Source organism: Neomonachus schauinslandi, chromosome 12, assembly GCF_002201575.2.
Source record: "Neomonachus schauinslandi chromosome 12, ASM220157v2, whole genome shotgun sequence".
In the NCBI taxonomy this organism is placed as follows: Eukaryota; Metazoa; Chordata; class Mammalia; order Carnivora; family Phocidae; genus Neomonachus; species Neomonachus schauinslandi.
In genome coordinates this window covers 53,969,457-53,982,143 of record NC_058414.1, presented here as the reverse complement: position 1 = coordinate 53,982,143, position 12,687 = coordinate 53,969,457, and the positions used below count along the sequence as shown (strand labels likewise).

The window sequence follows — 12,687 nt, the reverse complement described above, 5'->3', positions numbered from 1 at the left end:
ATTTGCAACAACATGGATGGAACTGGAGGGTATTATGCTGAGCGAAATAAGTCAATCAGAGAAAGACATGTATCATATGACCTCACTGATATGAGGAATTCTTAATCTCAGGAAACAAACTGAGGGTTGCTGGAGTGATGGGGGGTGGGAGGGATGGGGTGGCTGGGTGATAGACATGGGGGAGGGTATGTGCTATGGTGAGCGCTGTGAATTGTGTAAGACCGTTGAATCACAGACCTGTACCTCTGAAACAAATAATACATTATATGTTAAAAAAAAAAAAAGATAGCAGGAAGGGAAAAATGAAGGGGGGTGGAAATCGGAGGGGGAGATGAACCATGAGAGACTATGGACTCTGAGAAACAAACTGAGGGTTCTAGAGGGGGTGGGGTGGGGGGATGGGTTAGCTTGGTGATGGGTATTAAAGAGGGCACGTACTGAATGGAGCACTGGGTGTTATACACAAACAATGAATCATGGAACACTGCATCAAAAACTAATGATGTAATGTATGGTGATTAACATAATATAATAATAAAAAAAGGGCACCTCCACCCTTGGTGTCAATCAAGGACAAATGAAGGACTTAGACTTCTTTTCCCACCTGAAAATTAAAGACAAAGAAACATTCTTGAAAGCAGCCAGAAAGAAATGACACATTACCATTGCCTACAGAAAAAAAAACAAACAACAATTTAAATGACAAGCAGATTTTTCATCAGAAACCATAAAACACTGGAAGGGAGTGACAGACATTTTTCAGGTGCTGAAAGAAAAAAACTGTTATATGCAGTGAAAATATCCTTTAGGAATGAAGGGGAAATGAAGACATTCTCAGATGATGAAAAGCTAAGAAAATTTGTTGCCAGTATAGGTACCCTAAAGGAATGGCTGAACAAAAAACAAAACAGAAATGGTAAAAGAAGGAATTTTAGAACATCAAAAAGGAAGAAAGAATGTGGGAAAAGCAAAAGAAAAAAAAAGAAATGATTAAATACAATAGATTTTCCTTCTAGAGTTTTTTTTTTTTTTAAGACTTTATACCTCTATAGAGTTTTTTAAATTACATTGAATTACTGAAGCAAAAATGTTAACTGTCTAATGTGGTTCTCAATATATGGAGAGGAAATAATTAAGGCAATTATAAATTAGGGTTAGTAAAGGCGTATAAAGAGAAATAAAGTTTCTATGTTTCACTCAAACTGGTAAAATGTTGACACCAGTGACTCTGATCAATTACGTATAAATAATGTAATGAATGCCTAGAAGAAACACTAGAAGAGCTCTACAAAGAGATACACTCAAAACACTACAGGTAAATAAAAATGGAATTCTAAAAATGTGAAGTAACCTACTGGAAGGCAGGAAAAAGAAAATAGAGATCAAACACAAAGAAAAAAAAATGGCAGATTTGAGGCTTAACATATCAACAATTACATTCAATATAAACGATTTAAACATACCAATTAAAGACAGAGATTCATACTGTATATTTAAAAATGTGACCCAACTATGTGTTGTACAAGAAACTCACTTCAAATAGTTCAAATGATATATGTGAGTTAAAAGTAAAAGGTGGAAAAATACATACCATGCAGATCTTAAGCAAAAGAGAGCAGAAGTAGGTATATTAATATCAGATAAAGTAGACTTAGAACAAAGAAAATTACCAAAGACAGAGAGAGTTATTACATAATGATAAAAGGGTCAAGCTACCAGGAAAACCTAGTAATCCCAACTGTGTGTTCACTGTATCACAGAACTGTGAAATATATGAAGCAAAAACTAAGAGAACTAAAAGGAAAAATAGACAAATTCACAATTCTAGTTGGCAACATCAATACTCCTTTCAACAGTCAATAGAACAACTAGAGAGAAAAATCATCAAAGATATAGAAGATCTCAACTGATGGGTGCTAATTGACATATAAAACACTTCACCTAACAGCAACAAAATATGTATTCCTTTCAAGAACCCATGGAACATATGCCAAGATAGACCATATCCTGGGCCATAAAACAAACCTCAACAAATTTTAAAGAATTGAAATCATATAAAGTATGTTCTCTGACCACAGTGTAACCAAATTAGAAATGGGTATCACAAAGATGATTTAAAAATCTCCAAACACTGGGAAACTAAACAACACACTTTTGAATAATCCATGGGTCTGAGAAGTCTCGAGAGAAAAAAAAATACACTGAACTGAATGAAAATGGAAATACAGCATATGAAACATTGTGGGACAAAGTTAAAGCAGTAGTGACAGGGAAATTTATAGCACTAAATGCTTACATTAGAAGGAAATACATAGATTGTCTAAGTTCTTCCTGAATGATAATACAAAAGGGCAATGATAGAGCAAGAATTGAGTTTTTGGGATTCAGACTCTATCCCATATGGACAATGTTACCAACTGGACCTGGGTCCCATGCTACTTAGATATTCTGAATCTGCTCCTGTCCTGCACAGTTACTTTGCTTCATGCATGTTTTTCATCCTTGGTTAAGAATAAATCAGGAGCTATGTTAGAGTCTAGGGTAAGCTGCTGTAACAGGATATCCTAAAATATAGTTGCTTAAAATAGATGTATGTTTCCTTATCATCTAAAAGTGCAGTAATTGTTGGTTGGTCCAGGTAGGTGAGTCTGTTCAGCTCCATGAGGTCATTTAGTGACCAAGGTTCCATTGATCTCTTTGCTGCACTAACCCTCTAAGGCAGGACTGTCCAGTAGAAATGTCTGTAGTGATGGAAATTTATTTGCACTGTCCAATATCATAGCCATTAGCACGTGTGAAGTTGGAGGCCTTAATTTTTAATTTTATATAATTTTAGTGAATTTAAAATTAAATGCACACTGGTGGTTACTGCCTACCACATTGGACATTACAGCTATGGATATTACTCTGTTCAGCAATATTGAAGCTGATTCACTACATTTGTTTCTAATCCACAGAAAGGTGAAACACTAGAAATGGAGGGCAAGTAATATCTTTTTTGGCAAGTGAAAGTAAAATTACAACATCAATTCTACTCACATTTCTTTGATGAAAACTTAGCCACTCTGTCGGGGTTTCCCAGTACCACCCTCGGGTTCAGTGATTTACTAGGGAGGGCTCACAGGACTCAGTGTGAATGAGTCACAGGACTCAGACTCATGGCTGTGATTTATTACAGCAAAAGGATGCAATGCAAACTCAGCAAAGGGAAGAGACACATGGGGTGAATTTTGGAGGAAATCAGGCACAAACTTCCAAGAGTCACTCCAGGGGAGTCACTCAGGATGTGCTTAATTCCTCCAGCAATGAGTTGTGACAACACATGTCTACCAGGGAAACTCATTAACAACTCAGTGCCAATAGTTTTTATTGGGATATCCTCTGCTTTGCACATACTAAAATTTCATATTCTCAGAAGGAAAGCAGGTGGTTAGTATAAGCCATATGGTTTGTATAGTTTAGGCACTCTAGGTGTCTGAATGTCTGAATCTGCTCCTGTCCTGCACCATTAGGGAAAGTTTTAGATTGATGTAGGAAAGTGTTTACCAGTCAAGTTTCCAGATGCCAGCCAAAGACCAAGCTTACAAGCAGGCTTTTCTAATGAGCCATGTGCTTTCCCAGCGTAGTCACACCTACTTGCAAAGGGGAATAGGAACTGTAGCCTCTCGATGGGGAGCCACAGGTCCAATTCAAACTCTGTTACTCTAAAGAAGTGGAGAATAGATTTGAAAATAGATTTGAAAGGATAACGGAAAGTCTGGAATTTACACACTTTGTGACTTTACACAAGTTTCTTAGACTCCATGCTCCTTTGGTTAATACGTATGTCTCTGAAGTAATACATATGTTGAACCATGTGTGGCACACAGTAAGTGCTCAATGACACTTCTATTATCATTATTAATATTAGTCTATTCTTAGGGCATGAGGCTTGGTTGTGGAAGTGATGACTTCCTTTCCATTCTTAACCCACCAGAAACTTGGAAGTTTTATTAGAAGTGGAATCTGGACCACTGCCTTCCTATCAGCTCTCTCTCTTACGGATTGTTGCCTATCACTTCTTGCTTTGAACTCTTACCTTGGGTTTCTCCTTCATCACTTATCTGAATCTTCTTGTATTTTCAACCTCGCATTGTCCATTTTCCCCCAACAGTGAACATGAACCTCCCTGCATTCTTCAGAGCTGGGCTGGCCCAAGGCTGCCATATATTTGCTTTACGTTGGTGAATAAAGCTTCTTCTGGGAAGCCTTTCCTGAACCCTCTACTTTCAGCTCTCCTATTGACTGTGTGCTGCCCCTGGTAGCTGTGTTAGTTTCCTAGGGCTTTTATAACAAATTATCACAAACTGGATGGCTTGAAACAACAGGAATTTATTCTTTCACCGTTCTGGAGGCCAGATGTCTGAAATCCAGGTCTGAGCAGGGCCATGCTCTTTCTGAAGGCTTTAGGAGAGATCCTTGTCTTTTCGGCAATCCTTGGTTTACAGATTCATCTCTCCAATATATGCTTCCTTTATGCATGGACTTCTCCCCTGTGTGTCTCTTCTCTTCTTATAAGGCCCACCCTAATGACCTCATCTTATCTTGATTACATCTGCAAAGATCTTATTTCCAAGTAAGCTCACATTTGCAGGTACTGGGGGTTAAGACCTCAATAAATCTTTTTAGGGGACAAAATTCATCTCATAACAATAGCACACACACTTAGCATACAGCAGTTATTTCTTTGAATTGTTTTCTCTAGACTGTAAGCTCCTTGAGAACAGAGACCTACTCTGTTTTATTCATCATTATATCCCCAGGGCCCAGCAGAGAATTTGGCACATCACAGATACTTAGAGAACATTTGAATAAATGAATAAATGAAAGCTCTGAAATACAAAATTCTTTGTGTTTTACTCCTCCATCTAATCCCTACTTCTTTCCTCTCTCAAAGCCTTGGTGGCCTCTGATTCCTGAATCTTGGTCAGCAATCACCAAATCCTATTGAACTAGCTCCTAGCTATCTTTTGCAGATGGCTGTCATCACCTTCTCTTTTCTATCCATTACCACCAGCCTAATTCAGGATATTGTCATCTCCCCCCTGGACTAATGATGTTCCTCCAACATCCTCTTTCAGACCCTTTCCTATCCATTCTCCATACTGCAACTTGAGTGATCATATTAAAATGTAAATCTCATATGTCCTTCTACTACTTAAAATCTGTCAATACCTTCTTCTCTCATATGGCTTCTGATGCTGTCCATGATCTGGCCCCAGCCTCCCTCCCCAGTCTCTCAACTACCCTCCTTCTTGTTCTTTAAGCACTGGACATAATGTAATTCTCATCGTCTTAACTAGTTCTTTGTTGATTCAGACTTTGGCACATGCTGTTCCCTTTGTCAGGAGTGCTCTTCCCATCCATCTTAGCCTAACTCCTACGTATCTTTTACATCTCATTCCAAACCTCTCCATCAGTTAAGACTCCATGAGTGCCCTCTCCAGGCTTAGGTTTCCCTGCTGTTGGTGCCTCCTGAATAGGTTCTCAGCAGACTTCACATTTCTCTTTTGCAAACCTCCTCATACTTTACATTCTTTGTTCATTGTCTGTCTTCCATACTACATGAGGGCTGGGGCTGTGTCTAGCTTGTTCATCTCTGCATCCCCAGCATTGCCTGACTTATATATGGGCTTAACACATTTTTGTTTGAGGAATGGATGCATTGGTCAACTGTTATGTTTCTTTTGGCTGCCACTTTGGTAAACCTGCTTGTGATGCATGGTTGCTAGAAATTAGAATATGTGGCTCTTTTCTTGCTTGCCTCCTCTCAGTTCTTGCTTCTGTGGACCTTCCCTTGCTCAGCAGAATTCCTCCCCTGGAGGAAGAAGTCTATGGTGACCAGAGTGAGGAAAGCTTTATTAGAAGACAGAACTTTCATATTGCTGGGGCTGAAAGGGGGAAATCTTTACCAAATTCCCAGCACGGTGTTGAGGTGGGATAGAGGGGCTGTGTGTGGTTACTCAGATTGCCTCTCTTACCACAAAGAATATTGCTGGTGGGAAAGGAAATGGATGTATGTATGTATATATATCTATATCTATATCTATATCTACATATAGATATAGATATATACTGATTATTCATTGCCTCCTCTAGTTCTTAGAATGTTTCTTCCTAACTCTTGCTATTTTTCTTGAAGATGAAGATGCATATAGACACAGTATTTGTAATTTCTCCACTCATTGACCAACAGTATATGTCCCCCCAAATTGAAGTGTCTTATGTTTGGTCATCTATGTATATGGTTTCTTCATTTAACAAATGTTTACTGGGCCATGGGCTCAGGATGCAAAGATGAATATAATAGAGTCTGCCTTCTGGAAGAAAGAAGGCTGGCTGGAAAGAAATGCCATGTGGTGCAATGTGGTAGGTGCTATGATAGACAGGTATGTGTAATGTTGAAGGGACCCAGGGGGGGAGGCAGAACTTCTAGATATTGTTTGGAAGTGCACATTGCTAGGTCTTATACAAGCGGTTATGTTATTTCAAAGGCTTTTGATGACATCTAAATGTATTCCCTGTATTAACATGTTGGGATTTTCTACATCTTTGAAAAGGTTTCCTGGGAAGCAGTGGGACCTAAAGGTTAAGAGTAGGGGGCCTGGAGGCAATTAGACCTGGATTTAAAATCTGGGCCTGTGCCTGACCTTCCAGCTGGGTGACTTGGGGAAATCCCTTACTCTCCCACCTCCATGAAAGAGTGTACAAGGGCAGGGATTAAATATCATAGATACAACACGTACAGCACATGCCTGCCATGCAGTAGGTGTTCCATTCTATCTTTCCCCGGGTGACTGCAGCTCTTTTTGGCTCGTAGTAGTGCTGGTGACAGAAGCTTGTTTATGTTAAAAATTTCACGGGACACACAGAGGCTTAGTTGGCCGGTTTTTTTTTTTTTTTTTAGAAAGGTGTTTATTGGTATAAAAACAATTTAAACATTATATAAATACAATATAAATATTTCTTTTAAAAATATGCATAAGTTAGCCATGTATTTGAGGTAAACCTACACATTCCAAGAAATGACCCGGCTCTGAAACATCAAGGATATTCAAGCCGCATAGCATTTTATGTTAACTTTTTCAAGATGAATACATAAAATATTTCAAGTGGCACTTCATAAAAAATATAAATATCTATTACTTATATAAATTAACTCAACATCATATATTTAAATATCAATAAATTAAAAATAATTAAAATAGTGTCCTAACGCTCATACTTTTAGTTCTTCACAGAGAACAACATAAGTTATGTGCCCAATGGACAGGTTTCCGACCAGAGAAAGGAATGCCCATGAACTACAGCAATCTTAGATGCCCAGGCTACATGATCCGAACAGCCCTCAGGCTGAACTGCAGGAAATCCTCAAGGCTCCGCAGGATGAGGTGAATTGTTGTGTGCTTCAGCCACTTGTCCTGCGCCTTCAGGATAGCCTGCAGGCTGGTGTCTGTGGTGGGGTCAGGGGTGGTCACTTCATCCTGACTCTTTACCTGAGGGGAAAAAAAAGCAGAAAGAACTATTTAAATATTGAACAAATTGGGTGCCTGGGTGGCTCAGATGGTTAAGCATCTGCCTTCGGCTCAGGTCATGATCCCAGAGTCCTGGGATCGAGTCCTGCATCGGGCTCCCTGCTCAGCGGGGAGCCTGCTTCTCCCTCTGCCTCTCTCTCTCTCTCTGTCTCTTATGAATAAATAAATAAAATCTTTAAAAAAAAAATACTGAACAAATCCTTTGCAGTGGAGGGATGCTCTGGGCTGTGGGAGACATTCAAATTCGGGGTGAAGGAGACTACTTGGAGCTGCCTGCCCTGACTCACCCAGGTAGGGTGAGGCGCCTCTCCTCCGAGCCCACCCGAGCCCACCCTGTGTGCAGGCCTTTCACGGCAACTGAATTCTAATCACCTTTTTGCTGCTCTATCTCTTTTAGACCACGAGCATCTCGAAGGCAGCCGTGGTATCTTGTCTTCCCTTATGCTAACCAGTGCCTGGCACATTGCCCCATCCAGCTGGCGTCTACTGAGGGCCCGCTGATCTGATGGGGTGTAAGGAGGACCAGGAAACACCTTTCCACAGACCCACTGACATGAGTCTAGGTAATTGTGGGAGGCCTTGCACCTCCAAAGTGTGCTTCTGGAGCACTGCAGCATTGGCATCACCGGGAGCTTATTAGGGGTGTGACTCTCAGGTCTCACCCCAGACCTGCTGGATCAGACTCTGCACTGTGACGAGATCCCCGGAGGTTTGGTATGATTTTAAAGTGGGAAAAGCCCTGGTTTAAGGCAGACGGCCAAGAGACGTAGTGGCAGTATCAACACCAATGTGCCTGCTTCTCTGTCTAGGGACCTTCTCATCGGGCTCTGTTCAGCTCACCCACACACTGTGCCTTCAAGCCTCCATTCTGTGGCATTTGAATGGCTAGCTGGTAGTGACCAAAGCCTTTGGTACCTGCTCTTCTAGCCTTTTACCATTTCTCAGCATTAACTCTTCTGGCAAAAAGTAGGGGGAAAGAGTTGAAAATACCACAATGGCAAGAATATCATTTGGCAGTAATTAAAGTACTAAAATAATTTTTGTGCTCTGTGTTCTTTTTTATTATGGATCACTGAGCAGGATTGGATGTGCTTCCTTCTGCCTCTACAGATTTTTTTTCCTATTTCTTAAGCTATTCTAGTAGATGATGTTAAAATCCACCTCATTTAATATAGGTTTAAATACAGTTAATGATGTCTTTTGCAAAAGAGAGCCAAAAGAAAAAAAAAAAAAGGTTTCAACTAATGGGAACTATTTGTTAGATCCTTTCCTTTACATGTGGCTATTCTCTTTTGAACGGGCTCTGCACTCCCAAGTTGTCTAGGTTGCTTTCTTTGAGCTTGTCTTCCTCGCACCAAGGGAGGGGATGAGGAAATGCTCACCTTTCTCATCAGCATCTGGAGCAGGAGTTTGGTACTGATGTACACAGAGTTGGCATTTTCCTTATTACCCTCATAGTTGGCCTGGATGTATTTCAGGTGTATCTGAAACTCCAGAAGACCAGTAGTGATTCTTGTCAGGCAGGTCTCCTAAGAGGAAAGATGGGGAAATTGGTTATTTCTGGAAAGATATAATCAATTTTAAAAGCTAAAATTGCTAGAAGTCAGCACCTTCTCCCTCTGCCCTTCCAGGGAACTTAAAATATTTCCTGGGTGGCTCAGTTGGTTAAGCGACTGCCTTCGGCTCAGGTCATGATCCTGGAGTCCCGGGATCGAGTCCCGCATCGGGCTCCCTGCTCAGCGGGGAGTCTGCTTCTCCCTCTGACCCTCCTCCCTCTCATGCTCTCTATCTCATTCTCTCTCTCAAATAAATAAATAAAATCTTTAAAAAAAAAAAAAAAAAAAAAAGACAGAACAGTAAGACAGAAGCCCTTTCTTAAAAAAAAAAAAAAAAATAAAATAAAATAAAATAAAATATTTCTGAGCATTATATTTTGAGACATCAGACAGCCTCAGATGGCCCCTTTTTAAATTATTCGGACAGAGACATCAGTTAATCAGTTTTACCCAAAGCCTGAATAGATGCTGGAATGTGGCAAGGGGGTCCTTCTCTGATTCTCCCCTTAATATTCTCCCTTCTGGCTGTACTCCTGCCCTTGTCGATACTGGACTGAAACCTCTTTTTATGGACTGTTCTGAAGTCAGTTCAGCATATCCCATGGTCTGGAAGGAGAAGGGTGTAGAGAATGACCTCTACAGGAAGGGCAGACCTGGATCCTGCTAAGGGCAGCCAAGGAGAAGGACCACCTTATCCAGGATGAATGAGCTAAACCTGATGGGGTTTCTAACATTTGACGGTTGTGAAAATCCCAACACAGAAGGGCTACCTCTAATCACGCCATTCAAAAATAAGTTGCCTTAGAAAGATTTAAGTTGGCCTCCTCATGAAATTTACATGATGTTCTTTACATTGATCCCCTTCTTTGTTTTCTGTCTGGTCTATATGTATACAGACACTGCATATAAGAGGGAGAACTTTTGACTAAGGAGTAGCTAAAAGTAAATGTGATGTGTTCGTACCTGGTTGAACCCAGATTGGAAGCATCCGTCCTTTTCTGCCAGTTTTGGAAGATGTAGGTTGTTTTCTGCCAGTGCCTCCTTGCTGTCTTCGCACTTGTTATACTTGTCACACATCTGGGAAGGAATACCAGAACTGTTATCATATAAGTGCCCCTTAAAACAAACACCACTAGAGGGCCGATTCATGTTTTACCATGGCAGGAAGTTCTCTAAGAAAATGAAGTCACACCGCATTAGCATCCAAGCAAGCAAGGTCTAGTGAAGATGGGCACACTTGGGTTTGATGCTGGGCTTACCTATGACTTCACATCTGTTACCTATCCTGAGTCTCTGTGTCCCTATCTCTTCAAATTGGGGATAATGAAACTCCTCCCTTCTAAGTTTTTATTTGTGAAGATGAGACATAATATTTATGTAAAGTGTGTGGCACATAGTAGGTACTTGATAAGTGACAGTAATTTTGATGATAATTGGGTGAATATAATTTGAGCTATATAATGTTCCAGCGAGAAGGACCTATGAGGATCTAGTCCAATTCCATAATTTTAGAGAGGGGGCCCAGAGATGGTAGGGAATTTGCCAAAGATCACAAAGCTGGTTCAGCAGAACCAGAACTAGATTTGGTTCGGGCTCCCAATACTCTCTCCTGTGTTCTTTCCTTTCAGCTGAACAGCCAAATTACCTTATGTTTAAAGCTTTGGAGCTGCATTAACCTATCTATGATTTTGCCACTTGGGTGGGCTACCACATATGCATCTTATATGCTGGCATGACTCTAGGGAGTCCCTAACCACTGAACTTCCATAACCTAAAAGTTCTGCGATTGTCCTGAGAAGCTCAACATTTATTTCAGGTGGCACTTTGCTTATCCTTCCGAAGTCCAAGAGACACAAAGAAGATTGATAGACCTTATTTTTTTGGTTAGAGATAAGGAAGTCCTGAGAGTCAGTGACGCCCAGTTCCTGCCAAGTCTAGAGCTGGGAATGGGCCAGGGGGCATGGATTTCAGCCCCATTGTATATTTTCCAGGAGGGAAAGGAGAGACCAGCAGCAGAAGAGAAGTACAGTAGACAGTCTGCCCCTTTGGCCTGAAATCTGTACTGCCCCGGAACCCAGCAAAGACCTCCCAGTGCAGGAGCCCTTGTCCACATCCAGAGGCCAGGAGATGAATGCCCACACAGGCCCTTTATCACCCTCAGTTGAGCCTACCCACCTCCTTTCTCAGTGCAGAGATTTTGCCGAGGATGTACTTAATGAATTCTTCCATTTTGTCTGGAGAGGTGAGTGGTGGTCTATTTGAGGTGGCATCAGCTTGGGACTCTCCTCCCACAGGTCCCGGGGTAGGGAAAGCAGTAGCCATCACCAGGAGCAGCCCCAGGGAGAAGGCGACTGGACTGAAAGCGCCTGTGCAGGAGGCAAGGGAGAGCAGCCAGTGAGCAGACTGCACAGCTGGGGGAGCTGTGCTTCTGGCTGCTGGCTGCCGGCCAGCCCTCCCAGCGGACACACACCCCTCCCTCAGCCAGGCCCGGCTGCCAGGCGGTTCCAGGGCTAGGGATTTCCTTCACTTACTTGCGGAGAGGGAGTTCATAGCTGGGGTCCTGGAGGGCAGATGGAGCTCTCTTGCGTTCCTGGTGGGCTCGAGGGCAGAATGAGCCTCAGACATCCCCAGTCTCATATTTATTGGGGGTTGAGACTCTAATATTGAGACTCATGGGAAAATCCCACATTTGATAAATCTTTGTTGGAGGGTGGGGGTGGGGCCAGAGCGGGTGGGGCTGATTGGAAACCTTATTAAGATTGTGCAATGTGACGTCCTTTAGCATCACAGGAATCACAACCAGGGGAAAAAGTGCCGCTTAGGTCATTACAAAGGCTAGCGCTACGAAGCAGGCTCACTCTTCCTTTACTTTCTTTTCTGCTTTTACATTTTTAAAAATTTATTTATTTATTTAATTTTTTTTTTTTTTTTTTTAGTGACTCAGCATTTTGGCATGTCTTAAAGAGGGAAAGTAAAGCTGAAGTCATGCATGAAGTTTTGGGGGGGGAGGGCGGGCAGGGCGAGAAGCTAAGGCTGACTGTGATTAAAAAAATACTTTAATTACCAGATTAACAGGCTAGGATTTAGTATTCCAGTTAATTCATATTTGTAAAAAAACCGAAGATGTTTTGACTGAGCGTCCTCAGACCACAACACAGCCCACTAGCCTGGGGTTACAAGTAAGATGCCACTAAGAACCATCTGTAGGACTTCCCTTTCCTGGCTGTCTCCGCAACGAGCTGTTGCAGAACTGCCCGACTGCCCCCAGATCTTGCACAGTTGTCTCGAGGAGTCTCCAGGCACAGCGTGCGGTGCTCACGTACGTGACTCCTTTGTGCCACCGTGTGGCATCTGCCAGTCTCTTTCTCACCTCTACTAGCCCACTTCCGCCAGGTCAGCCTTAGCCCTGCTCTCTCCCTGGGGCCCCCAGTTAAGGCTTGGATCTCTGTGCCAAGGGGTTTGCCTTGTGTGCCTGGCGCTGTCCCCACCACTGGCAACAGGGTGATCCTGCTCCTGAGGGGAGCCCTGAGGGGCCCAGGCGGGTACTGTCTCTGCTG

At 42.1% G+C, this 12,687-nt stretch overlaps 1 protein-coding gene across 3 annotated transcripts; it reads right to left on the bottom strand.

The window, feature by feature from the left end:
* Positions 1-6,946: 6,946 nt before the first annotated feature.
* On the bottom strand, positions 6,947-11,731 carry IL6 (interleukin 6). 3 transcript variants are annotated; one of them, XM_021689673.1, is made up of 5 exons: positions 11,662-11,731; positions 11,306-11,481; positions 10,094-10,207; positions 8,957-9,103; positions 6,947-7,535 (listed from the first exon to the last, which is right to left on the bottom strand). In XM_021689673.1, exons 1-5 carry the CDS (start codon positions 11,678-11,680, stop codon positions 7,368-7,370), a joined length of 624 nt encoding a protein of 207 aa, XP_021545348.1. In that variant the 5' UTR covers positions 11,681-11,731; the 3' UTR covers positions 6,947-7,367. The 3 variants fall into 3 exon arrangements, with proteins under 3 accessions (XP_021545348.1, XP_021545346.1, XP_021545347.1); XM_021689671.1 differs by having other exon boundaries at positions 7,253-7,535; positions 11,306-11,496; positions 11,662-11,684; XM_021689672.1 differs by having other exon boundaries at positions 7,269-7,529; positions 11,306-11,496; positions 11,662-11,707.
* Positions 11,732-12,687: the final 956 nt, after the last annotated feature.

What these genes read in the sequence shown, in the direction of transcription:
- IL6 (XM_021689671.1), bottom strand. An exon ending in TCTCTGCACTGAGAAAGGAG is followed by an intron (nt 10,208 to 11,305) that starts GTGGGTAGGCTC and finishes ATTCCTTCCCAG; the next exon opens with ATGTGTGACAAGTATAACAA. An exon ending in TCCAATCTGGGTTCAACCAG is followed by an intron (nt 9,104 to 10,093) that starts GTACGAACACAT and finishes CTTTCCTCTTAG; the next exon opens with GAGACCTGCCTGACAAGAAT.